Below are 26,958 nucleotides of genomic sequence, written 5' to 3' on the forward strand. Positions count from 1 at the left end.
AACCGATATCTTCGACATACTGACTCATTCATATATTCATCTTCTCTGCCAATTGCCTATTGTGTGTCACATCAGGACTCGCATTGCCGGTTGCGGGTGCGGTTGCGCAGTATATCATGATTCGAGGCTGCTTGGGTTCCCGGGCACACATGTACTCCTTGTGGAAAAGTGCTAGAATTTGTCCAAGCATTCTATTGCAGGTAGAAAAAGCTCCAGGGTCGAAAATTTCAGTGTCGGATTCTCGAGACCAGTCATCTAGGCCATGCAAATCGGTATACCATTCCCTTGGTTCTCGCAAGAAGATTACCGTTCGTGACCGCGGATATTCAATATAACGAAGAGAGGTGATGAGAAAATTCGTTTCGTAGCTCAGATGATGAGTCGTAGCATACTCCCCCAGCATTTTTACCACTAGAGTATCCACTGAGCTCTTCAAGTATATGATAGGCCATCTGAGCTTCATGTGGTCAGGAAGTGGACGATGAGACACAATTTGATGATGCCTCAGTGCTTCTATTCTGCTCTCTCGGTTTATATGTAACGCAATAGGTACAGGCGTGTCTCTAAGAGGAGGTGGGATTCTTAGAGGGTGGCCCGAGGGGTACGGTTCGTCGGGCCAGCCGTCCTTGCGGTAAACCGGAGCGAAAAATTCGTTAGCAACGACCTGAGGCTCTTCGAACGTCTGCTGAATAATTTTAAGACGCAACTCCGTTGGAAGTCCATTGTAGTCAAGCGGTTTCTCTAGTGGACTCGGGGAAAGTTCCAAGGTGGAAAACGTAGCAGGGTATGAAGCGTCAAATGTTATGCTGTTCATAGAAGCGTCAGTACCTGTAGTCATAGACGCGTCTTCAGCGAGTGCTTGATTTATGAAAACATTTGTTGTATCTGGAGCTGCGCATTTAGAGGAGCCCGATTCGGTAGGTGCCATGACCATGATGGAGTGAGAGGTTGACTAAACTCACTTAACTCGAATGAGTGAGTACTGGCCGCGTGGGGGAAGTGATAAGATGCAAAAGAACAGATAGCAGTGTTTCCGTTGAAGAGAGTACAGGAGACTTTGATGTCTCGTGCGTTGTAGAAGACGTTGAAGAGTTTGTATGAGGGTGTCGCTTTGTTGTCTCTTATATGGTTCTGACAGGGCGGGGCCGGGTTTTATATCAGAAACGAAGGTGAACTGAAGGTGAACCTACGCGCTAGTAACTTCCCATGCGTTCATACCCCACAACAGTGAATTCGAGAGCAAGAATAAGAGTTTTGTTGCACATCGCACCTTCAACGTCCTGTTTCACGCGAGGCTACCACTTTTTGACAGTCTGTCAGCCTCGTCAACGGTGATGTGGAAGTGCGATGAGACGCACCACCCAATACCTACGAAAGTAAGCAGATCAAAACCTTGATGCAACACGCAACTGTGTAAACTGTCAACACAGAGCTTCGATTGTGACGAGGAACTAGCTGCACAGCATGTTAGATCGAAAAACGGATCGACTGATGATATATTGCATGGCCGTCTCCAAATTCCCCTCATATATACAAGTTTTATATCGCCTGGTATCATGAGCCCATCCATCTTTACGCCTGACCAGTGCGCCAAATTCAAGTTTCCAAGTTTAGAACTAGAGCAATGTAAGCATATATCGCGATAAATGTCAACCATAATTGACTTACAAGTTTGAGCGGCGTTCTGTTTAAGCCTCTCGTGAAATTGCACATAGCACGCTGCTTATTCGGCCGTTGTTGAAGCCTTCTGAATGCCTCCTGAATATGCCGTGGTTCGACAGGCGTACGACCTTCTGATGGCGGATCGAAGAGGCCTGTTAACTTGCGTTTCTTTCCTTGTTGCTCGCCACCAGACTTGTCTTTGCCCAGATCTTCCTGCTCTTTGATCTTCAAAGCCTCCTCTGTAAGCGTCTGCACGATTTCGAAAGTCAAAAACCCGAGAATATCCACAATATCGTCATTAGGCTTCGAATCTGTAACAACACCAAAGCCAGCCCATTCCTTGAATCTTTTGCCTTTCCTGAACGTGAAGGATGCTTGACGATATTCAGACCATGTGACATACTCCTCCTTGGTCATAGCTTTCGTCCTTTCATCGGCTTTCTTCAATCGTTGGAGAGTTGCAAAGTTCATCTCCTCTTCATCCTCGTCTTCTTCGTCGTCTCGTTCCGGTACTTCTTGATTGTAGAATGATGGCACTTCCCAAGGCAAGCCGACTTTTGCCTTTTTGTTCTTCTTGGCAGTATCAACGACAGCTGGACCTCCAGCCCCTGCTGCAACGGGTTCATCCCCAGTACCGACATCAACTTCTCCTCCTTTATCATCGGAGTCTTTGACATTTTTACGGACATCTTTCCAGGAAAGAAAAGTTCGTAACCGGGATACCTTGGCAATGTCTTGACGAATCAGGAAGATCAAATCATCGGTTGAGATTGATCTACTTCCCCTTCGAGCAGCTTGTTCAGTACATTGCCGGAGCTTTCAAAAGTCAGTTCAGTCATTACATACAACTTTTCAATGGATAGATAGTCGTGTCCGGCCAGTCCTTACCATTTCGATGACTTGCTGTCTAACAATTTCCTCAATCATACCGGTGGTTTCTGGCGATGCTTCGGCAGTTTCTCCAGAGACATACATCATCTACACATCATTCAGCATAAGTTTGATGTTATATGGACTTTCTTGTGTCTAGGATTTGTAGGATTGGTTGCCATACCTGCTGGATCTCCTGCCTGTATTTCGCTGTCTTGTCCGCCATGATGGCTGCACCGTTTTAACGAACGACCGCAAAATTATGAGTTGTATTCAATCGACTTGGTGTCTTAGTAGAGAAAACGAATTGAGTAGGCGAAAGAAGTGAAGCAAGACAATTAATGATTGAGAAGCGATGGATGCGCCGAGGCATGAGGTTGAAATAAAGAGTGCACAGACCGTTGAACATGCAAGCCATCTGGGCTGACGCAGGGAAGCTTTAAGGCTGTAAAAGCGGCTTTAGATAACGCCTTTGAGACCCACAAACCAGAGCCGCTTTTCCAATATCAAACCACCAAAAAGTGCCCCTCCAAACTTTTTTCCAGCGTCCAAAAACAATCATACATCACATATCTCCACCACCAACCCCAAAATGAAGCTCGAAAAACTCCCGGATGACTTTGAGGGAAGTCTGAATATCTCCTCACCTCAAGATGAAACCCCAATACCCGGCCCCGATCTCCTCACACAAGCCATGAACGCGTACAGCTCCCTCACTCCCCCCACCACTCTCGAAGATGGCACTACAGGCCCGCAAGTCCCGCCCGGCATGGCCGCCATGCGCAATAAATCCACGACCGAGATCCTTGCGGAGTTAAATAAGAGTCCGCTGTTCATGACAGAGCTGGAAGCAAACGACGACTTAGAAGCGTTGAAAGCATTGGCGTATGAAGGTACACCTGCGGAAGTAGCGGGCGGATTTAAGGAGCGCGGGAACGAGTGTTTTCAGGTCAAGGGATGGGGGGATGCGAAGGAATTCTATACGAAAGGGATACAAGTGCTACTTCTTGAAGTTCGGAAACGACAGACTGGGAAGGGCGAGGAGACTGATAGCGCGGAGGTCAAGAAGGAAGTTGGGATACTCGAAGCCAGTCTGGTGAATCGCGCGGCTTGTCATTTGGAGTTGAAGAATTATAGACAGTGTGTTTTGGACTGTGGCAGTGCGCTGAAGATTAATGGGAGGAATGTGAAGGCGTATTATAGGAGTGCGAAGGCGCTGTTGGCGTTGGGGAAGATTGAGGAGGCTGATGATGCGTGTGCGAAGGGGTTGAGTGTTGATGAGGGGAATGTTGCGTTGAAGGGGGTTGCGAGGGAGATTATCAAGAAGAATGAAGAGATCACACGGAGGAAGAAGATTGAAGCGGAACGTGAGCAGAAAACGAGGTTAGAGCTGGTGACTTTGCGTGCAGCTTTAAAAGCTAGAGGGATTAAGACAAGAAAAACCGCACAGCCTCCAGAAATGGAAGATGCAAAAATTCAATTAACACCCGACCCCACGGACCCAACCTCAACCATCAGCTTCCCAACCATCCTCCTCTACCCCCTCCACCTCGAATCCGACTTCATCAAAGCCTTCAACGAGCTTGAACCCATCAGCCATCATCTAAGTTACATTCTCCCCCTCCCATGGGATCTCAAACACGAATACACGCCTGCCAACGTAGAATGCTACATCGAAACCACGACCGGCGGACTCTTAAAAGTAGGCAAGAAAGCTACGTTATTGAAAGTGCTGACGGCGGAGAACGTCGAGGTGGTAGATGAGGTGGTGAAGATCTTCGTGGTGCCGAAAGCGAAGGCGCCGGCGTGGATTCAGGAGTTTAAGACGAAGAAGGGTGCGGAGAAGAAGATGGGGTGAGAGGTTTCGGGTAGGAGCATCGGATGGAATGTAAGAAGTCCAGCCTACGATGGACGGCGATAACGATGAGACGGAAGGTGATGCCTCATGGAGATCCCAGCTTCGACTGCGGGGTCGAGAATCGGCGGTCAAGAACGTCTCCAGCGTTCAGCCCCAACTTGGACAAACAGACAGAGTCAAGCCAGGTATTAGATTAAGCCGAGAAACTGATCGGAAACAGCTGGAATTCAATAAAATGCTGAGGCATGGAGGCTATGATTACAGTGATGTTACTCTATAGTTTGGAACATCAAACAAACGAAAATCCTCAACACAGCCCATCTTCTCTTCCCCAAACACAAATGTGCAAAGCATGAAAACACCAACCGAAATGCCCGCGACAAATTGAAAATGCAGTATTATACGCGTTGCCTATGCTCCATGTTTGGTTTCTTACCAATGCCGATGACCTGTTGTCCAAACGCCAGATTCAACCCAGGACAATGCTCTACATGGAAGTCGCCCTGCGACGCTTGATTCGAGGTTGGTCAAAAGTAGAACATTGTTCGACCTTTGGGAAACGTTCGTTGGCAGACTCTCCATCCTTCATGTTGAGCTTCATGAGAAGCAGAGCAGCGTTCTGTTCAACGCCACCACCATCAAACATCGAGCTCAATACCGCATTGCTAGCAGCACATCTATCTCTATCAATCTTGTCCTTCTTAGGACTGACAACCTCATACGGTTCCATCTCGTCATCAGCGTCCACCTCCTCAACACATCGCTTGATAGCAGACAAATTGCTCATTTGGAGATCAATCATGCGAGCGGATCTTGGGATGACGCTAAGGTTCGGATCTGGACCGGGAGCACGCTTTAGCGGTTGATGAAGATGGATAGACGAGTTTGCAGGTTGAGAAAGCAGGTTGTTTGATTGCCATGTTTGCGGCATATGCAGGCTGTTGGCAGAGACGGGTGTAACAGGGGAGCAGTAATACCCATCCCCGCTACTCGTCTCGCTGGCATTCCCGTCTACATCCGTGTCGGTAGGTGTACCGTATGGACTATCTCCTCCGAATGTTCTCTTCAAGCGCAATCGGCGTTCGAGGTTGTTGCGTGGTGGGGTGGCATGCATGCTCACGGGCCCCAAGATTCGCTGCTCTGGTGAGTAACTGCTGCGAACAGATTTTGGAGTCATCATCGTGGTTCGGACTCGATAGGATTCGGCTTCAGCGGTGGCTTGAACGACAATGACGGGATCGATTATCATTCTTTTGTATTCTGGTGCCTCTTCCGGAACGCAGAGTGAAGGGAATGATGGCCCGAAAAGAGGGATCAAGGCACCAGCAATAGTTGAGCAAAAGGTGGCGCACACAGCAAGAGCAGCAGAGTAGGGCATCCAGTATCCTGAGATGTGTCAATTCAAGCATCGTGGAAGAGGGATAATGCATCTTACCTTGTGCCGCTAAAGCCCCTCCTGTGATGCTGTTCGTGATCTCCTTAAGCCCAGGATTCGAATTAAGCATTTTGGCTGGCGTTGTCTTCACAAATATTAGCATGTCTACCAAGCCATAAGATCTTGATAACAATTACCTTGGAGTATTTCAAGCACTTGAAGAATGGCGTGATACGAACGAGTCCAATGTTGTAATCCCACATGACGGTATATTCCTTCTCGTCGCCAGGCAGCTTGAAAGTATATTGAAACACTGCCCGTGAAGTCAGCGAATAATGCAATTGTCCAAGACGAGAACAACATACCTTCGATACTTTCACGCCCTGTCTTTTCAAGAAAACTTTTCTTTTCGCTGTTGTAAGGGATGTGGCGGCAAAATTTCTCAATTGTGCCCATTGGGTAGATGCGGAACTTTTCAATTTCTGCCATGGCTGCCCGGTCCAAATTTTGGAAAGGTGGAAAGTTGATCTCTCCTTTGATCGTTCCTTTTGCGAATATTGCCCCGTCTTTAGTCATTTTTGGCTTCCTAATCGTAGATTGTGCTGAGATATCCGGACTCCCACGAGTAGAAGATGATGTTAGAAATGAGGGGGAGGGACTTGAAGGTAATCGTATATTTTGCGTCTCTGAATTGATAGGGTTGAGGAGAGAGGCTACCGAAAACATGGCGGTGAGTAAGAGAGGATATCGTTGGCTCCAAGCCTCTAAGTCTGCAGGATGATAGATGTTTTATTCGGCGACGAACAGATTTTATCGACGAAAACGTAACGCAAGCAAGAGTTACTTTAGTAGCAGCAGGCAGAGGGGTGATGTTTTGAATCTGGCAAACAGAGCTCTTCAAATGTTATTTTCGTGACCCTTTATGTCAACAGAAGGGCAAATAATCAGTTTAAGCATCAAACTCTCTTCACCACTAGCCAGCTGTGCATGCTCGTGCAGTCACAGACCGTGCGAGTGCTGTCTAAGGTCGCCGTCAGCGATTTCGTGGTGGAAAGCGGCTTTGTTGGCGATGTCTAGGAACCGACGTGGGTGGGTGGAATCCGTTTGCGCTCCTCGGTCGCTAATTCGTGAATGGGATCAAGAACACACACCGTCTTATGCCCAGTGTAGGGAGAAGTGTTTCGGTGTGTATGGTCTTATGGCAAGCGGAAAAAGATGATTTTGTGTATGAGTCTTCGTAGCTGGAGTTTGAGGATGGTGGAAAACAACAACTTTGAAGTGACGAAACTGTGATTCAACCTAGCGGTTGGAACCTTCTGTGCCCATTCTCTACTCCCGTGCCCGTTAATCGGTAGACAATATGTCTACCAAGCATCCGGCCTTCGCATAAACTTCCTAGAGTAATGATCGAGGCATAATGTTTCACCGGGTCTCTAAACAGCGGCAGAGCCGAATGAGATAGACCAACCTGCTGCGTGACAGCAGAAGCAGGTCCTGCCAGGCTCAGAAGGTGAGTTTGACATCAACAAATTAGGTGCCACATCCCGATCGGGACACCAGGTTGTTTGAAAGCGGGCTAGAATCTCGCTGGGGATACTTGCTGGCCAGGAGTTTTGGGACGGGAGGCTGCAGCACCTGCGGGTGCGCTAAGGTTGTGAGCTGTGATATATTCAAACCAGACAAAGAAATATGAAGTGGTTGAAAGGAGATATAAGACATAGTTAGATTGACTCGATGCACGTGAGGTATAACGGCCTTTGATGCTCCTTCCAGTCGGGCATAATGTGATGTAGAAATGTGAAAAAAGGCAGCCGTGCAACTCATGCGTCAAGCTTTGTGGTAATGAGGGAAGTCTTCGCAAGGCAAGGCGGGTTTATGAATCCGTACCCCCGCTAGAAACGCCATGCTCCTATCCGCACCGATCACTTGCTATGTTTATGTTGATCAAAAGAATTCTACGGGCCTTCGAGAAAGTTGCAAAGCGTCCCTGTCATCCACTGGGATGGAAGTCATGGCTGTCACTGGAAGGCTACATGTTAGGAGCACCCATGCATGCAGCAAGAAGGTCAAATTCCCGGCTGGTCGCCTTCAGCCACTGACTCCTGAGATAAGGTAGGAGGTCCAAGACAGCAGCAGACCCTAATCGAATGACTGAACACTTTAGGTGCAGAAAGCTTCTGCACATTCAGGTTCCACAAAGCTGCCACGAATAGTGGACTAGAAGCAGAAGATCCCGCCACTCAGCTACAGGCGCGGATTGCGGGTGGTGATAGTCAACGATAGCTGCTTATGTTCAGTTGCTTGAGAACGGGGTTCACGGCATCGGTATGCTCACAGTCAAAACCGCACGTACTCGACGACCGCGAACGATTTGAATTCGATTCGTGTGACCACAACAGGCTCGAAGCTGCACAGTTCCGATGTATCCATGCAAAGACTGACACCGTTTAGGCCAACCACGTTGTCGTCAATGCACTTGGACAAACGAAGAACGAAGGCAAAAAAGAGTAACGACATGATTGGCCGTTCGTTGAAGATACAGGTCAATGCACCTGCGAGAGCTTGGGATGCTGCTCAGAAGACTCGAAGCTTTCTTCGTGGGGTGAGTGACATTTTGTGGCTGCAGCGGGAGCAATCTGCCCCAAAGACCTATGCTGGTCATGTCAGGGCCAGTCCAAAGTTGTAGATCTATCATACGCACCTCGCACCTGGCAAAAAGCACAAACACCCCCGAGATAATATAATACGACGAGTGCACCAGAGTATTAAGTTTGTGATCTCAACTGGAGAGGAAGACGTTGATGAAGGGGGCTCAGGGGATACCTAGGTAGTGGATTGGTGGTATGACAGAAATACTGCTGCAGGTACATCTGAATTCGGAATCCCCTCAATAAGCTAGCAACACTCACCGTCCTCTGGGATAAGGCCCAACGTCCACCGCGGTTTCATGTCTTTTACGACGCGTGGAAAACACCAATTTGATGTCACTGAAGCCCATCTTGGGTTTTGCACCGGTTTGTATGACACCGCGAAATTTGTGTTGCGGAGCATTGCATGTATGGTCGGAGAGATTCCTCATGGCTAATCCGTTTTTAAAGTGCGACACAAATTGTATGAGTTTCACCAACCTGGGTGGCAGCTGGGAGTCGATTGTAACATGTCGAAATATCAATAGTCAAGATGAGGTTTGTCCGAGATGAGAACCTTGGGAGCTCCCAGCTATACGGAATGCTTGGCATATGGTCAGGTGACCTGAAGAACCGCTAGCACCACTCCGGCTCTAGTGCGGAGCAACGCGACGACCCTTGAATTTGTTGTATTGTAAACAAAAGAACCAACTCGAGGCTTTGGGCTCGATGTCAATAAGCGGACCGCCACACCAAATTGCAACAATAACAACGACGACAGTCGCACGACCACTCCTTTCCCCGAACACTCTCCTTCGTTCATGAATAATTTGTTGCCGAGTCGCAGCGGGTGGTAACTACGAGATTAGGTTGTTCTCGATCCTCTCATTTCAGAACGCGTCAGTCCTTTCGCAATCATGTCGGACGACTCGAATATGATGAGCGAGCCTAGCTTTGACGATTTTGGTGGAGGTGACAGCGACTCTGACGGATTCGCTCCTGTTGCTGCTGTATGTTTTTCGCCTGACATTCTTGCTAAACCTCGTCTTCTCCTATTTCTCTGTGGAACTACACGACAATCTAATCATTCCAATACTGACAAATGCATGGAACAGAAGACAATCAAAACTAAGACTACCGCCAAGAAAACGACTGCCACGAAGGCTCCAAAAGCTGCAAAGGCTCCGAAGGCCGCCAAAGGAACAACCAAGAAGCTTGTGCAGACCACAATAAAAGCAACCAAGCCAGTGACCAAAAAGCGTCCTAAGCCAGATAGTGACAATGAGGGCATCCCATCAGATCTCGATTCCGCAGGCGATATATCGATGCTGTCAAACACTCCCCCAGAAGCAAAGAAGCAAAAGAAGGCGCCCGTAAAGAAGCCAGCTGGAAAGTCATCAGAAGAATTTGCCGATGAAAATATGAATTTGGATGGGCCGTCCGAATCCAAAAAACCAAAGGATAAAACTGCGACTCAGAAATACCAGAAGCTTTCCCAGTATGAGCACATTCTTGTGCGTCCTGACACGTATATTGGATCTGTTGAACAGACTGAGCAGCAGATGTGGGTGTTTAATTCCGAGACTTCACAGATGGAGTTCCGAAAGGTGTCGTTTGTGCCGGGATTATACAAGATTTTTGATGAGATTTTGGTCAACGCAGCAGACAATAAGCAGAACGATCCAAACATGAAAGCCATCAAGGTGCAGATCAACCGTGAAACTGGAGAGATTAGCGTTGAGAACGACGGTGCTGGTATTCCGATCGAGATCCATGAAGTATGCGCATCCAGTCTGTGAACACTCACAATCGCTAACCACGTTGTTCAGATAGAGAAAATTTACATTCCAGAGATGATTTTCGGTCATCTATTGACCGGATCAAATTATGATGACGACCAAGAGAAGACCACCGGTGGTCGGAATGGATACGGAGCGAAATTATGTAACATTTTCAGCACGTCATTCACAGTCGAAACCCAGGACTCGAAAAGAGGAAAGAGATATAAGCAGACTTGGACCGACAATATGAGCAAAATGGGCAAACCCAAGATCTCGGCGAGCAAATCTCCCGACTTCACTCGTGTTACTTGGACAGCCGACTACTCGAAATTCAAAATGAATGGCATGGATGACGACTTCGAGGCTTTGGTTAAGCGACGTGTCTACGACATGGCTGGCACTGTCAAGGATGTAAAGGTGTCCTTGAATGGTGTCAAGCTCAACCTGAACTTCAAGAAATACTGCGAAATGTATGCTAAAGCCATTCAAAAAGAACGTGGTGAAGGAGAAGAGGGGGAGAAGCCTGCTATGGCAACCGTCATTCTCGAAGATCCGAAAGCCCACCAGTGTTGGGAGGTTGCTTTTGCTGTATCTGATGGATCTTTTCATCAGGTTTCTTTTGCCAATTCTATTGCAACGACATCCGGTGGTACACACGTCAATTATATTGCCGATCAAATTGTCGAAAAGCTTCTAGACGTGGTCAAAAAGAAGAATTCCAAGGGCGCGGCTCTCAAGGCTGGTCAAATCCGTAACCATATCTTCCTGTTTGTCAATGCCTTGATTGTCAATCCAGCATTTACTTCTCAGACTAAAGAACAACTCACGACGCTGAAAGGAAAGTTCGGTAGCAAATGTATCCTGACGCCCAAGTTTCTCAATGACATAGGGAAGACCGAAGCTGTCCAGAACATTCTCAACTTCCAGGCGGCGAAAGCAGATCAACAACTTGCCAAAAGTGATGGCAACAAACGTTCCCGTATGAGCAACGCAAAACTTGTCGATGCGAATTTAGCGGGTACTAAACGTGGACACGAATGTACCTTGATCCTTACCGAAGGAGATTCTGCGAAAGGTCTTGCTGTTGCAGGCAGAGCTGTCCTCGATCCAGATCGTATTGGTGTTTTTCCTCTTCGAGGAAAGCTGCTGAACGTGCGAGATGCTGGTATTGAGCAAATTACGAAGAATGCAGAAATCCAAAACATCAAACAGTTCCTCGGGCTAAAGCATAAGCATATTTACACTGATACCAAGGGTCTGCGATATGGTCATCTGATGATCATGGCTGATCAAGATCATGATGGTAGTCATATCAAGGGACTTTTGATCAACTTTCTTCAGGTGCAGTTTCCGAGTCTGTTGAAATTGCCGGACTTTTTCAGAGAGTTTATCACTCCAATTGTCAAAGTATGGAAGGGCCCGAATCCAAAGAAGCCCATAAACTCCAAGTCGTTTTTTACGCTACCAGAGTACGAGTCGTGGAAAGAAAGACATGCTACCGATCATGGTTGGAAGCACAAGTACTACAAAGGATTGGGTACAAGTTTGCCTGAGGATGCTCAGGTCTATTTCAGCAATTTAGATCAGCATTTACGAGAGTTTGAATCTATCACGCACGAAGAAGAGGGGATGTTGGATCTCGTGTTTAACAAGAAGCAGGCTGACAACCGGAAGCGATGGCTAGGAAACTTCATGCCTGGAACCTTTCTCGATCACTCGACCAAAACTCTGACTTACAATGATTTCATCAATAAAGAGCTTATTCTCTTTAGTATGGCTGATAATATTCGATCCATTCCTTCCGTCATCGATGGCTTCAAACCTGGACAGCGAAAAGTTATGTATGCCTGCTTCAAGCGCAATCTAGTCAAAGATATGAAGGTCGTCGAATTGGGAGGTTATGTGTCCGAAAATACCGCTTACCATCACGGTGAGACGTCTATGCATATGACCATTATCGGCCTTGCGCAGAACTTTGTTGGGTCCAACAATATTAACTGTCTGGAGCCAAGCGGAAATTTCGGAAGCAGACTGGCAGGAGGCACTGATGCGGCTAGCCCCCGTTATATCTTCACACGGCTGTCCCCTTTCGCCAGACGAGTCTTTTCAGCCCAGGACGAGCCGCTTTATGAACACAATGTTGATGATGGCAAGATAATCGAACCAACGATGTTCTGTCCAGTGATACCAATGGTGCTCGTCAATGGCGCTGACGGTATTGGAACTGGTTGGAGCACAACGATTCCCAACTACCATCCTCTCCACATTGTAGAGAATCTCAAGCGACGCATGGGCCGTCTTGATCATCAAAACGGTGAAGAAGAGCCTTTCATCACAATGGTCCCATGGTTTAGAGGATGGAAAGGCATCGCTGAGCCTGCGGGGCCTAATCGCTTCAATTTCAACGGTATTGTGAGAGAAGCCGCGAACAATGAGGTCGAAATTACGGAACTACCAATTCGGGTGTGGACCGATGATTTCAAAGCAAAACTCGAGGAAATTATCAAAGGCGAAAAAACCCCATCATTCATCAAAGATTACAAAGAGTACAACGACCACAAAAGTGTCAATTTCATCGTCCAACTAGACGAGAAGAACATGAAAGGTGTTAAAGAAGATGGTCTGGCCGAGCGTTTTAAGTTGAACAAGACGATTGCTACATCGAACCTGGTCGCATTCGACACCAATGGCCAAATCAGGAAGTATGAAACCGTCGAAGCCGTTCTTGAAGAGTACTATGTGTATCGGCTGGCAATGTACACTAAGCGGAAGGTATGTTACAACAAAAATCCTAGTTTACATAAACTAATGCTTGATAGGAATACTGGGTCAAGAAAATCAATATCGAGTATCGAAAACTGAAGAATCAAGCTCGTTTTGTCCTTGAAATCATAGACAACAAACTTGTCGTTTCTAAGAAGAAGAAGCCTGTCCTAGTCGCAGAATTGAGAAAAGCAAATTATGAGGCTTTCCCGAAGGTTTCTGATGCGAAGAAGTCAGGAGAAACCGATGACACTGTCGAGAATGAGGAGGAGGTGGCAGTCGATGAAGATTCTGGAGCGAGGGACTTCGACTATCTTCTTGGTGTAAGTTATCAACATAATGAGCGTAACTGATCATTGCTAACAAAATTCTAGATGCCAATCTGGTCGCTCACACAAGAACGCGTGGACAAATTAAAGGCACAGATGCTTGCTAAAAAAGAAGAACAAACTGCTTTAGAACGGTTGAGCGAAAAAGACCTTTGGTGCCAGGATCTTGACGCATTTGTGAATGAGTGGGAGGTTCAGTTGCAAGAGGAGGCCGATTATCAGAAGGGTATCCGCAATACCAAGCGTCGTATGTCTTCGAAGATTGGAGCCGGCAAAGCAGCTGGAAAGTCTAAGAAAGCAGATGATGACTATGCTCCCAAGGCTGCGAAGACTGCGAAGGCTGAGCCTAAGATCATCAAAGTTGAACCAAAGAAGAGCTCAGACGCGTTTCTCAAAATGTTTAACAAACAGCCTCGCCCTACGAAACCTGGCTTTGGTAAAGATGGCGTTTCCGAGGACGAGGAAGTCAACGGCGGAGCTACTATGGGTTCATCTGACGACGACTTCGATGCCTTGGTGGCAGTGAAGCCTTCCCGCTCCGTGTCTCAGACCTCACGGGCTCCCAGTGAACAACCTGCTGGCGATAGAAGAGCAAAGCGAGCTACTGCTGCGGCTCCCAAGAAGTGGGTGATAGAAGACGACGAAGAGTCTGACAGCGATGACGATAGACTTTTGGGTAACATCGGCGATATGGTCAAGGGCATCGGTGAGGGTGCTGCTCCAGTTGATAACGGCAATGGCCGTGTCTCTCTTTTCGCTATGAATCGCCCCGAGAGCAGTCACGGACGATCGACCAGTAATGACTTGCCGAAACTCAAATCAAAGCCAAGCAAAAGCTTTGATATCTCAGATGGAGATGAGACCAACTATGAGATGCTGGCTCGGTCTTCACCTCAGAAGCCTCCTCCAACAGCGAAGGATAACCTAGACAGCTTTCTTTCTATGGATGAGGACGATGACATTCTACCTTTACCAAAGAAGGTTACAAAAGCACCAGCAGCCAAGCCTGCCCCGAAGCCACGAGCAAAACCAATATCTGTGGCAAAGCCTGCCCCTGCTGCGAAGAAGGCTCCGGCAGCCAAACCGAAGCCTGTTGCGCTCTCCCCCGCGGCCAAAGCTTACGCAGCTAAACAAAAGAAGTCTGCCTTGACGAAAGACGTCTTTAGTGAAGACGAAGAGGATAAAGAAGAGACGGAAGACGACGAGGACGAATCACTTCCCCCACAACCCGCTGTACGAGGTCGTGGTCGTCCAGCGAGGGCAGCTGCAGTAGCGAAGAAGCCTGCGGCACCGATTCTGATTGACTCGTCGGACGATGATGATATGGATGTTGATGATGTTGATGAGTCGGCTATGATTGAGGAAGAACCGAGCGACGATTTTGATGAGAGCGAGTAGTGATGGTCTGCATTGGGTTATGGAGTATGGATATGGATATGGCGTTTTGTTCGGTGGGAAAGGATACCAAAACTATTTGGAAGAAGGGTCATATTTCTTGTTTTTTGGCCTTGCAATTGGGTCGTGAGATTTCCTCTTCTCGTGGTCCACACATTGGTCTCGTGATGTTACTTGTGTACTTTTATATCATGACTCCACATCTCTTGCGAAGATTGTAATAATGTCATCCATAAACATTGAAACCACTTGCTCTACTCACATCACCAAAAGTGCAACATCTCTCAGTTTAAGCTTGGCACAACAAACACAACCACTCCCAAAAATAACATTCAAACATCACGAACCGTCAGAAGTCCGCCAAGAAGGCCAGGTAAAGCGCAATGTAATCTCACAGGAATAAGGTGGTGTTGTGACTGTTCAGAAACGAAACGTGCTGAGCCGTACTCACAAACATCTTGAAATAGGAACTAAAGCAGAGCATTTCGAAAATAGACGGCTCATGTGAAGATAACCGGATGCTTATCTGCATGTACGGTGGTAAGGCGTAGTGGGCGTGGTAGGAAAGATGGGAGGAGGAAGCGAATCACGTGTGGGCATGCAGGATGGATGGAGGGGGCAGAAAAGGGGTCGCTTATTTGGGCGTAGTTTGGGGCGTTGGTTCGGGTACCTTGCAGGTGGTGAGTGCAATGTATGGGGTGGGATGTATGCGGATGATTGTTTGGTGCGCTGTGCTGTGCAGAGAGGGAAATGGGAAGTAATATCCGATGTTTGTGTGAGATGAGCTGTATGTCTATCTACGATGTTTGTTTATTGTGATAGGAGAGGTGTGAGTGAATAAGGGAGTTGTGGTATTGACTGGATCGATGGCTGGGCCCTGGTCATCTTTGATATCGGATAAATGACCAGTGGTGGGAGCACGGATGGAATCACGATTGAGCAATTCAGGAGCTGGATCTGGTGTGTAAGCGCGTGTGGTGGTAAGAGGGAACACGCACGTGAGTGTGATATTGCTCAGGATGAACTTGTTTGCGGTGAATGAGTCTGATAGGATTGGATGTTTTGCGTCAAGATCGAGGAGGAGTGAAGCTTTGTTGTGGTCGCGTAGTGTCCGCCCAATCATCGCGGCAGCCGCCAGATGCCATTTTGGACCCCTGACGCTTGTGACCCTCCACCGCCAAGCAGCTCGCCGCTAGCAAATTGATTGAATGCCGACCTCACGCATCCCTAATCTTCAACTTTCACCGCTGGAGTCTTCTGCTTTTGTTCTGCATCGTCGTTCTTTAGCATTCAGTCTTTTTGTGTTTATCAAGCGCAGCATCTCACTCATTCCTTTACACAGCGGCAGGAAAGTAAACAATCGTTACATGTTTGATCGTTCGTGTTTTATTGTAGCGGGAAGGAACGAGACTTGAAGTTGAAACAAAACACCACCCACCCCGACATCACCCACCGTCACCATCTGCCGTTTGTTTGCAGAAAATATTACTCGCACGAGTTGAAACGAGAATTTCGAAAGAGATCGAAGAGATTGATTTAATCGCACAGACTGCCGTGCATTGACTTGTCGTTCGTTCGACGCATTCTGGCAGCGACGGCGACCCGATAAAGCATAATTGTATTTGGAAGCACTCGAGACGACAGCCGAGCCGAGCTCGGTCTGCTATAACGCCAAGTCGAATCGAGTGTGCAGAGTGTTGAGGAAGGTGCTCGACGACGACCTGCGAATCACGCTTGGGTTTTCCAGAATCGGCAGCAGCATTCTTCGAGATTGCCATACCGAACCCGCTTCTGCATGCCCCTTTTTGGACTTTGAAAGTCTAATCGCATTCCACAATGGCTACCGAGCTACATGACGTGGAGGTTCCCTCGACGCTGGCGGACGTCGACCTCGAGAGCTCAGAACCGACCACCCAGTCTCCTGTGCATCACGATTCTATGGTGACTGTGCGATTGTCTGAGCCACCTACGTTGAGCGTCGACACACGAGCTAGCATCTTGACTTATACCAAACTGCGAGCCAATTCGACTCCGATTTCCCCCCGAACGCGAGACTCATTCAGTAGTCCCAACAAGGAAGCATACATCAAACGCACAACAGCCGCATCGCTGGAGGATGGGCAGCAGGATACAAGTGTGCAGGGAGAACTGTCTCCGTCTATAACCACAATGGATCCTAGCGGGAACGTGAGCAGTCCGGTCGAGTCGGCGTACGAGGAGATGACGGATATGGAGGCAAGAAGAGGGAGTGAGAGCTCCGTGTCTGAAACGGAGGAGGTTAATTGGGAAGAGCTTGCAAAGACTGAGGAGCAGGAACCACGGAATGAATCCTCTGATGATGTGAGTAAACACCTCCTGCTTTATTGTCTGTTGCTAATTTTGTAGTCTACCGCTTTACTACTTGCCAGACTTGAACAGGAAAATAATCTACTTGCTACGAATCCGAAATCTGGGATAGCTAAGGTACAGGTGATTGAGAGTCAGCGATCCCGAAAATCACGGCCGGTCTCGATACAGCATTTGAAGAAACTGGCAGCCAGTCCGATCCCACCTGCACTGCGATATTCAGTCGTACCACCTCCTCCCATGACCGACTACGAATTTTGGGCTGCTCTCGTGCAGGATTATACACGAACCGCACAATGTCTTCCTACATTGCTTTCGAAGAAGATACGAGGTGGGATCCCACAACCTATACGCGGTTTGGTCTGGCAGAGCATGTCCGGTGCGAGAAACCGAATTCTAGAAGATCAATACGAGAGATTATGCGGAGAATCGAGCCCTTATGAAGGTCTCATTGGGAAAGATCTTGGAAGAAGTTTTCCTGGGGTGGAGATGTTTCGAGAGCCAGATGGAGAGGGGCAGCGAATGCTTGGTAGAGTGCTGAAATGCTTTAGCTTGTACGACTCCAAGATTGGGTACTGTCAAGGTCTGGGCTTGATTGTTGGGCCTTTGCTGATGCATATGGGCGACAAGGAGGCTTTTTGTGTGCTTGTTAGGTGAGTTTGAATTGTTGATCCCCCAGGATAAGCTGACCAGTATAGATTGATGGAGCATTACGACTTGCGAAATTGCTTTTTGCCAGACTTGTCTGGACTACATGTACGAATATACCAATTCCGCGAACTTCTCAAACAACACTTACCAGACCTTTCCGCTCACCTCGACCTCCTCCAAATCGATCCGTCCTACGTGTCGCAGTGGTTTCTGTCCTTCTTCGCCGTCACCTGCCCTCTCCCAATGTTGTTCCGAATTTACGATGTGCTGTTTGCTGAAGGTGCTTCCGAGACACTCATGAGAGTTGCTCTGTCACTCATGCGCAAGAATGAGCAAAAGATTTTGGCTTGCCAGGAAATTGAGGATGTCATGACTGTACTTCTGAATCGTGGACTCTGGAGTGTGTACCATTACGACGCGGACGAGTTTGTGAATGACTTTGTGAGTCTTACGGGAGTTGTTACTCATGAAAGTTTGCAAGCACTTGAGAATAGATTCAAGGCTGGGGGTGCTGTTGATAATGCTATCCCATCGGAAGCAGTTGGCTCAGCAGCTTCGGGTTTTTTAGGTCGATTGTGGGCTGGATCTAGTGCGAATAAATCTATCAGTCTCAGTCCTGGTTTAACCGCACCCACACGACCTGTCAGCTTTTTACGGCGATCACCCTCGAAGCAGAGTATTGCTTCTACGCTTAACTCGATGGAGGGAGGAGCTTCAGACAGCATGATGAGCCAGTCAACAGACGCGACATCAATATCTCGAGACTCGTCAAATGCGGATGGTGCTTCCATTAGAGCGCAATCTGTTCTTGCGAACTCGTCAAAGTCGAACAAGGACCGAAATTTGCACAGTCAGATTGAGGACTTGTTGACGGCGCTCAGTGAAATGCAGCGAGATCACGCTATACTTGCTACTCAACTACAACGCGAGAGAGAGGCGCGTGATGAGGATCGACAGGCAGTCAAGTCATTATTGGACGGACTGCGAAAGAAGGCGAGCTCAGAGACTGTCAACACAGAATCTACGGTGAAAGCTACTGAGGAGTCGTCGGAAGATGTTGTGGAGGTTCAGAACTTAGAAGAGGGGTCTGAGATTTCTCTCGCCTCGCCAACATCTGTCGGCGAAACTTCGTCTCGTGACTCAGTATCTTCGGTATCTACGCTTCCTAGTCCACAAGATTTGTCTGTTTTACTTGACATTGTCGAGGAGAGGTTTGGTGCTCCACAACTCAACCGAACATCATCTTTGATGCAATCCAAGTCAGAATTACGAACAGAATTGAGCAGGATGAAGGAGCGGCTCGCAATTGAAATGTCGAAGCCCGAAGAACTTACCCGTCAGATAATGGAGCAAGCACAAAAGATTTCTGAACAAGCACAGGTTATTTCAAATTTGAAAGATCAAGTCAAGGAGAGCCACGTTCATACCCGCAATGCGCATGCGGAGAAGCAGAGGTTGGAGAAACAGATTCATGTCTTGAAGTCTAAGCAAGGCACTGCCACGACACCAGATGGAAGCAAGGATATGGAAAGTGAGTGGCCGTCGAGATCTTCGTCGAATGCTGGACTGCGCGAGTTTAGGCTAGGACGATCGAATTCAAATCGCTCGATACAGGCTCCTACATTCAGCAAACGCACATCGAGTCTTAACAGCGCAGCACTGATGGCGAAAGAGAACCAAGATCCATATCATCAACCAAACGCGGCTATGCCTCCACCAGCCACATCTCCCAAACCTGAAGTCGACAACGACGTCCTACTCCTCGAGCTTGTTCAAGCTAAGACAGCCGAAGCAGTCGCCAAACAAGAAGCAGAAGAGGCGAAAGCCAAACTCGAGAGTCTGAGGAAGCTGCTTAACTTGAATGCTTCCAGCGCGGCGGCAGAAAGACCTGCTCTGCACCGCGCGAATACCAGTGTTACCTCGTTGGGCGGGTACATGCCTAAGATTGTAGCGACGCCGGAGAAACCAGCAGCGAACGCAGCTGCGGCTGCTCCTGCGACGGGCGGGTTCTGGGGGTGGAAGAGGGCTGTGAGTAGTAGTGGGGCACCGGCGGGGAGTTGAGCTTGAGATTCCGAAGGCTTGTGAGTGAGATGAGAGAGGATGTAAATATACCCTGAGAGAAGAGAAGAGGCGAGGGGATGATGTATATGGAAAGAAATTAAGTTTGTGCGTATGGGATGGGTGGATGGATGGATGAATGGGCTTGGGGGTTTGTTGTACAGCTTCTTCGTGTTCTGTAATGTACCTACTTAGGGTGGCTGGATTGGGAGGGGGAGGGAGGGAAGAATATTTAATTGATTCTGATAACATTTGGTCGATGGGGTTTTGAGTGGTGATGGTTTGGTGTTCACTGTGAACTAGGGTAATTGTTTTCGCGCGAACTCAGAAGCTAAATTTCATCGCTGTTGTCAAAAGCAGACTTGACGGACATACCCCAGGTGTAGTTTCTTCAAGGCTGGCAACTGCAAAGCTACCCGGCTATTTATAGAAATCATCAAGTCATAAGTATCCTTTGTACTAGACCTATCAAACCGTCGAAGACAACATTTCCAACCTTACTCGGCGACTTAGGGACTAGCGGTTGTTGGAACCAACATGAGGCTGAAGCTACTTTTGCCTCTGATACGCGAGCTGCTTTTCAACAATTTGGAAGGATGCCTTTAGTGAGCGCTTGCTGAAACTTTGGTAGCCGCCTGCATCGGTGTGTTAAGAATGATGGGTAACTTCGATGTTGGTTGTTGCGGTTAAGTTTATTCTTGTGTTGATGGTTAACTTCGATATTGTTTATCGCGATTAAGTTTATTTCTTTTTGTGTTGAGTTGGATTACGAGATCATTTGCGACGATTTTATGTTTATTTTGTTTGATTTCTACATCAGTTCGCAAAATTCATAGCCTTAGCACCTAATCAACCTAGGCATCGACATCCCGGATTTGGCCCAGTTCTGAGGAGGGTGGCGAGCGAACAAAAAATGGACTCCACCAAATCAAGTCGAAAACCGAAATGGCTCTCGAAACTCTCCAAACTCCTCCGTCGAAACAAAGGAGCATTGAGTCGAGCTCAACGAGCATCCACTCAGTCTGCCATTCCCAGCTGGAAGCCAACTGCCGTTGAAGCATTGTTGAAGGAAGTAACCTCTGCGCTTGATGATGTCTTTGGTCCAACCAAACGCCGGACAATTGTCATTCCTGTTGCGCAGAAAAAGACAGACGCAGTCACGGGTGTTGTTGGAAAGCAGTCACTAGCTCCTGCCGATGAGTCCCAGGCTACAGAAAGGTCACAAGACTTTAGCAAATTGGAGATACCCTCTGCGCCTCCCCAAAGTTCTGCACTTCTCGGTCAAGACGACAAGGCAACCGAAACCGCAAAGATTGCAGTAGATGTGCTCGCAGAAACCACTCAAATCAGAACACCAAATCTTGCGTTGTTTCGCCAAAGAACGATACCTCTTTTGCTGAATACCGACGCCTCTTTGAAAAATGCGGGCCTGTGGGAGGAAGCGTATCTCCAACTATCCAGCAACGTCAAGCATTCAGACCTGTTTCAGAAGTATGAGCCACTCCTGGCGGACACTTCATCAAATACTTCAAAAGAACGAGCCGAGAAAGTTACACTACAAAAAAGAATGGCAGAATCCGTACAGAGCCGACTTGAGGTCATGAAATCGAAGCAGTGGACGTTCCAATGGGATCGTAGGTCAGTTGCGGTTTGGGACCAAGCCGAGCGAATTGTCAAATTTGTTCAAACATTCCAAACTTTGGGGACAGGAATTGCACAACTTGATCCCATCCATGCAGGCATTCCTTGGGCGGGGGTCTGCGCTTTGTTGAATGTGAGTAATTGCTGTAACCCACACGAATTGAACAGGGTGCTGATTTTCGTAGCTTATCATGGGTGATATTATACAACATCAAGCAGCACTCGATGGCATCGAAGAGATATCGTCAATCATCGCCAAATATCTAGCAGTTGAAGATATTTATGTCCAGAGTCTCAAAGACGATCCCAGCTCATCCACCAACACGGCTTTCAAAGAGTCCATTATCAGGGTCTATTCTAGCATACTCTTGTATCAGGTGACAGCAGTGATGCATTTTGATCAGTCGACACCAACAAGAACATTCTCGAACATCACGAAATCTGTCGATTGGGCTGAACTTATCTCCACGGTCAAGCAGACGGATGCGGACTGTGTTGCCTTGACATCTGTGACAGCGACTACCAACATGAGCTCAGATATTTCTTTAATCAACAAAGGTGTCTTGCGTTTGGATGAAAAGTGGACTGAGATATCACATATTGTTGAAACTCTTGGGACGTTGCAAAAGGGGTTCGAGGCCAAGCAAAGCGAGAACGCCCGCATCTTATCGTGGATCTCGGACATTCGAGTTGGAGACATCCACAGACAAAAGCGTGATAAACTTGGACCTCGCCACTGGGGCTCAGGACAATGGCTTCTTAGCAGCGAGTCTTACAAAGATTGGGTCGCTGATCCCCGCGGAAAGTTCTGGCTACAAGGATCCGTTGGCACTGGGAAAACAAGCCTAGCTTCCATTGTGATCAACAATCTGGTCAGCAGTGGCAGAGACCAAAATCTAGCCTTTTTTTATTGTTCGAGCACCCTAGCAGCTTCATCTACCGATCCAACTTGGATATTTCGAAGTCTGGTGGCACAACTATCTGCCACACCAGACGGGCAAACGATATTTCCGATCATATTGAATCGATGGAAATCCGAAGCGAAGAAATATACTGCGGGAAGTCAATTCACACTCAAAGATTGCCAGGAACTTCTTGTGGCTTTAATAGACCTTCAAGAAAGTACAGTAAGCACTGTCATCGTCATCGATGGTGTCGACGAATGTAGTGAGCCACTGCAGCTTTTAAGGTCCCTGTATGATGTATGGAATAAGTCTCCTAGACTGAAACTTTTGGTGACAAGCCGCCTGGAAGTTGCGGTGAAGGATGTGTTTGAAGATATCATCACAATTCGAAGTGACTTAACTAAGACAAATGACGACATAATGAAGTACATTGAGAGAGAACTTGCGCGAAAGGAAAGAAGAAATGCTAAGGTTATTAGCGATAGGTTGGCAGATCGAATGTGTCCAGTCTGCTTTATCGTGCTCAAGGAATGTAAGTGCCAAAGTTCGCTATCAAGTTGTATATAATGTCTAATACTGTCAAGGTTTCGATTCGTTGAGCTTCAACTCGACCTGTTAATCAACCCCGAAAGACCGATTAAATACAGACCAGATTTTGTTAGGATGCTCGATAGTCTTGACGCCGGTCATGGCATCGGTGCACTTGAAGCTCTTCGTGATACCTACGATGCGATTTACGAGCGTAACATCCAGGGGCCATACAGTCAGAATATTATCGAGAAGTCTCTAAAGTGGACCTTATGCACCAAGAAGCGCATGTATCTGCGCGACTTAGCAATTGCTATATCTGTAGACGAAGACGAAGCTATCGAAGGAGGCCTGATCCTTGAATTGTGTAGCAACTTCCTGGTCGTCGACGCTCACGGATGTATCCTGCTTCCTCATCTCTCTGTTCGCGAGTATCTCGAGGCTAAGATTGTTGGTGGTATTTTGATATACTCGCAAGAAGAAGCATATACGCAGGCAGCGATAACGTGTCTGCTTCATTTCAAATACAAAGCTGAAAGATTTCCTGTAGGAACATGGAGTATGCCTTGTGTGAATTTGGATGGCGAAGATGGTGGGGCAGACGCAGTTCTTGGTCTTCGAGTAGATTTAGATCTCATTCGCGACTGGCCCATAATATCTCCTGAGGGTCTCGAAAAAAGCTTAGCACGGCGACAGACTGAAATCGAGATGATCACAAGTAAATTTGAGCTCCATGCCACATACTCTTGGGCGTATTATTGCCAAAACGCGATGGTTTTGCCAAGCTCTCAGTCTATCAGGCTGCAGGAATTGCTGAGGGAATTTATTGCTAATGACGGGTCTAGTCCTTCGTTTGGTGCATGGGCTGCAGGTTTATTCAATGTCGTCAAAGTCGGAGCTATTCGAGAGGCATCCAACACTGAGAAAACCGTGCGAAAAGAGCGTTCCCATAACTTCTGGGGAGGTGGCTTTATTTCTGCCGTTGTTTTCGTTCAAAGCAATACCACGTGTACCGCCAAGCTGAGTGGATTGTTGATTGCTTGTCAATACGGGTTTACGGAAATATTGAAGGTGGATTCAAAGCATGGTGAAGCACAGGTCATGCTTAATCATGAAGAATACCCCGGTCTACTTCTTGCTTGTGATGCAGGTTATTTTGAAATTCTCGACTTACCAATCGATAAGAAACTCGCGCGGGGTCTTCTACAACAGGAAGGCTCCGGGGGAGTTCTACTTCATGTAGCCGTTTATCGTGGCCTCATAGAACTAGTCAAGTTCTTGCTGGGCTACCCCAGGGGGGGATTACAACAGGGGAAAAGAGTTCCGTTTGCTGGTCTAGACGTTAACAGTAAAGACTCATACGGGGAGACTCCATTGCAACTGGCGGCATTCGCAGACAGACTTGAAGCAACCAATCTGCTTCTCAATGAGGACGACTTGGAGGTCCATGCGAGACGCAGTGATGGGAAAACGGCGCTGCAAATTAGCTACCCTGGCACCAAGGTTCAGGAAGCGCTGCGAAAGGATTGGAGATATCTTCCGAGCGATGAGAAGCATGCCGAAGGCGATCCAAGAGGTATAGTTGAGGAGGAAAGGAAGGCGAGAATCAAGGAATATTGGGAAGAATTCAGAGCTCGCTTCAGAAATTGACGCAGATAGATAGAGTTTCCGAGGATGAATGGATTGTCATTTTACTAAGTGGGATCTTGTTGCGGTTTATTTTCCATTGACTTCTGTTTTTCTTTTATATAGGATAATGTTGTCTTCTGTCGTATTAAACAATTTTGCATCATGTCATCTTCGCTACGATTTGTGGTTCGAGATTCCATATGGTGTGTACTACCGCGGCTCGAAAATAAATTGGGTACTAATGATCTCCGTGTTGCAACTCACACGAATACTGGGATTTCTGGATATCTGTTGATTGACTGCGGTATCTGCATCATATAACGATATGTTGGAAGGAGGGCAGGGACCCAGGTGAGACGGTTAGGATTGGTTTTATTGGTGCGTGAAATACAAGGTTGAGATGCAAATTGTGAGAACTCTCGTACTAGTTGGTTCGTCTGACCACATTTTGATCCGTTCTTCACTAGTAGGAATTTCAAGAAAACAGTGCCTACGTGGCTATCAACTCGGTTATCTTGCAAGCGGAAGTCTCTGGCATCAAGAAAGATACCGGAGGTTGGTTGGTTGGTTAAAACATGAGAGACTAAGGCCAATGTACGCATACCAGCTATCAACCATTTGGAGTTTTGTTTATCGTGGCTAGATTGTTGATTTGAAATATGTTGAGATATGTTGACGAATTCTTATATGTGGGGTTCTCGCTTATTTTAAGGGGAGGGGAGGGAGGATGGTCATGTGACTTTGAGAGAACTCTGAGGGATCGTATCTATTACAAGAATGAAGTATGTACCGCATCGCGAAATCTAAAACCTGTCATTCTTGTTTCATGTTGTAATTTGATTTTGGACTAGGTTAATGACGGGAAAGCAATTATTCGTGTTTGTTTCTAGCCATTATCTTCACTTCTTCTGCATTCAAGGCGTCTAAGTACTGAAATTTCGAAATAAAATAATCCCAACGCTTGAAATGAGAAGAGTTCGATGAACGTCTCCAAGATTAAACCTCTCCCATGTAATCAATAAGATCCAACGCTAAATCACAACAATCCATCCAATCATCCTCTCCGCTTTTCTTAACCCCCTAAAACCCTCCACCCCCCCTCCCTAGCCCAAAAATGCATACACCGCATCAACACCTCATTCTTCTCCTCCCTCCCAGCCCACCAATACCAATACGTCCCCTTAAACCCATGCTCAATAAACCACTCCGTGATCTCATTCCCCTCTTTCGTATCCCTACCAATAGTCAGTGCTACCCATTCATACTGATCTTTTTTCCATTTCAAAGCCGTTTCGCGGTCATCGCGACGGAGGAAACTTGAGGCGGCGGAGCTGGAGGTGAGGGGGAGGAGGTAGGGGAGGGATTCTAGTTCTGCGAGGGCGATGAAGCGGGAGATTTGGAGGAGGTGGTGTTGTTCGGGGGGTGTGGGCTGGGTGGGAGATGAGAGAGGGGAAGAGGGAGGTTGTGGAGATGGTTTGTAGGATTTTATTAGGGTGAGGAGACGGGATAGTTCGAGGCGGTTGGATGTGGTTTCGGATACGTAGGCGGGGAAGGAGGTTGTTGGGGAGCAGGCGGGACAGGTGCATCGGAAGAGGTAGCGTGAGAGGGATGTTTGGCGGGAGGGGGCGTCTTGGAGGGGGTCGATGTAGCTTATTGTTATTTCTTCGCTGGGGTTGATGGTGCGGGTTACTAGAGGGGTGTTAGTGCAGGTCTTGAAAGGGAAAATGATTTTTGTGGAGTGAAGAAGGGCCGACGAGATTTCGAAAATATCTGATAAGATTTAAAGCATTGGAAGGGGTAGTTATGGTTCAAGCTAAAAGAATAAGATATCCATTAGAAAGTGAATTTGCGAAGCCCTGAAAACTAGTGAAAATTGACAGCAAAGATAACCAGCACAGCAGATCCGCTACCAAACATAAAACCATTCCAACACAAAAATAACTGCTCGTATTGTTTTGACATACCTTGAACAGTAAAACAATTAGTCAACCAATTCATATTCCCCACCGCATTCGGCTCACAAGAATGATTAATCCTCGCCGCCTCAACACAAACAACCAAACACCCCAGCTCGCCCTCCTCCCCCGGCACCTCAAACCCATTCTGATTCACCCTCGCCACCACATCATCATCGCCTTCCTCCTCAATCATATAACCCAGACTCATAAACCGATCGTATTTCTCCTTGATCAGCGGATATCGCTCCGTGTTCTTCGCGATGGTGTTCAGAGCGGGGAATAGGTATTGAGGCGCCGTGTACCCTTCGCGGAGTTGGAGGATGGGAACTTCGCTGATTATGCGGGTTGAGGAGGGGATTAGGGTGTGGGCGAAGAGACCGAGACCTTTGCTGGGGGAGGGGAGGATGTGTGTGTATTTACTTGGGTCGATGGTTTCGTGTTGCGGTTGGGTGTGGGCCATTGAGGGGGCGGATTGGCGGCCGCGGGGACGGTTGGAGGGCATTTTGAGGGGATTGTTGGGTTTGCTTTTGGTTGGGATGGGTTTGAAGGTGAGGATTTGAGATTGAGGATTGTTGAGAGGAA

General features: G+C 47.5%; 8 protein-coding genes across 8 annotated transcripts; 4 read left to right on the forward strand and 4 right to left on the reverse strand.

Annotated features, from left to right (window-relative positions):
• Nucleotides 1-28: 28 nt before the first annotated feature.
• Nucleotides 29-934, reverse strand: GLAREA_06674 (uncharacterized protein; the record flags this gene model as incomplete). The annotated part of the gene is made up of 1 exon (XM_008080622.1): nt 29-934. The coding sequence occupies one exon, from the start codon at nt 932-934 to the stop codon at nt 29-31; it is 906 nt and encodes a 301-aa protein (XP_008078813.1).
• A 662-nt stretch (nt 935-1,596) lies between these two features.
• Nucleotides 1,597-2,758, reverse strand: GLAREA_06675 (Histone-fold containing protein; the record flags this gene model as incomplete). Its single annotated transcript, XM_008080623.1, has 3 exons — nt 1,597-2,478; nt 2,551-2,640; nt 2,717-2,758. The coding sequence occupies 3 exons, from the start codon at nt 2,756-2,758 to the stop codon at nt 1,597-1,599; spliced, it is 1,014 nt and encodes a 337-aa protein (XP_008078814.1).
• Nucleotides 2,759-3,124: 366 nt separating this feature from the next.
• GLAREA_06676 (TPR-like protein) lies at nt 3,125-4,390 on the forward strand (the record flags this gene model as incomplete). Its single annotated transcript, XM_008080624.1, has 1 exon — nt 3,125-4,390. The coding sequence occupies one exon, from the start codon at nt 3,125-3,127 to the stop codon at nt 4,388-4,390; it is 1,266 nt and encodes a 421-aa protein (XP_008078815.1).
• Nucleotides 4,391-4,877: 487 nt separating this feature from the next.
• On the reverse strand, nt 4,878-6,491 carry GLAREA_06677 (DNA-binding of Mlu1-box binding protein MBP1; the record flags this gene model as incomplete). Its single annotated transcript, XM_008080625.1, has 4 exons — nt 4,878-5,776; nt 5,826-5,910; nt 5,963-6,078; nt 6,131-6,491. 4 exons carry the CDS (start codon nt 6,489-6,491, stop codon nt 4,878-4,880), a joined length of 1,461 nt encoding a protein of 486 aa, XP_008078816.1.
• A 2,818-nt stretch (nt 6,492-9,309) lies between these two features.
• GLAREA_06678 (Type II DNA topoisomerase) lies at nt 9,310-14,663 on the forward strand (the record flags this gene model as incomplete). The annotated part of the gene is made up of 5 exons (XM_008080626.1): nt 9,310-9,402; nt 9,508-10,170; nt 10,222-12,945; nt 12,993-13,259; nt 13,311-14,663. 5 exons carry the CDS (start codon nt 9,310-9,312, stop codon nt 14,661-14,663), a joined length of 5,100 nt encoding a protein of 1,699 aa, XP_008078817.1.
• Nucleotides 14,664-16,496: 1,833 nt separating this feature from the next.
• GLAREA_06679 (Ypt/Rab-GAP of gyp1p) lies at nt 16,497-19,718 on the forward strand (the record flags this gene model as incomplete). Its single annotated transcript, XM_008080627.1, has 3 exons — nt 16,497-17,000; nt 17,046-17,659; nt 17,705-19,718. The coding sequence occupies 3 exons, from the start codon at nt 16,497-16,499 to the stop codon at nt 19,716-19,718; spliced, it is 3,132 nt and encodes a 1,043-aa protein (XP_008078818.1).
• A 910-nt stretch (nt 19,719-20,628) lies between these two features.
• Nucleotides 20,629-24,439, forward strand: GLAREA_06680 (Ankyrin repeat-containing protein; the record flags this gene model as incomplete). The annotated part of the gene is made up of 3 exons (XM_008080628.1): nt 20,629-21,489; nt 21,542-22,746; nt 22,846-24,439. The coding sequence occupies 3 exons, from the start codon at nt 20,629-20,631 to the stop codon at nt 24,437-24,439; spliced, it is 3,660 nt and encodes a 1,219-aa protein (XP_008078819.1).
• Nucleotides 24,440-25,490: 1,051 nt separating this feature from the next.
• GLAREA_06681 (SET) lies at nt 25,491-26,878 on the reverse strand (the record flags this gene model as incomplete). The annotated part of the gene is made up of 2 exons (XM_008080629.1): nt 25,491-26,107; nt 26,383-26,878. 2 exons carry the CDS (start codon nt 26,876-26,878, stop codon nt 25,491-25,493), a joined length of 1,113 nt encoding a protein of 370 aa, XP_008078820.1.
• Nucleotides 26,879-26,958: the final 80 nt, after the last annotated feature.

The sequence above is a fragment of the Glarea lozoyensis genome, assembly GCF_000409485.1.
Source record: "Glarea lozoyensis ATCC 20868 chromosome Unknown GLAREA14, whole genome shotgun sequence".
NCBI classification, from domain to species: Eukaryota; Fungi; Ascomycota; class Leotiomycetes; order Helotiales; family Helotiaceae; genus Glarea; species Glarea lozoyensis.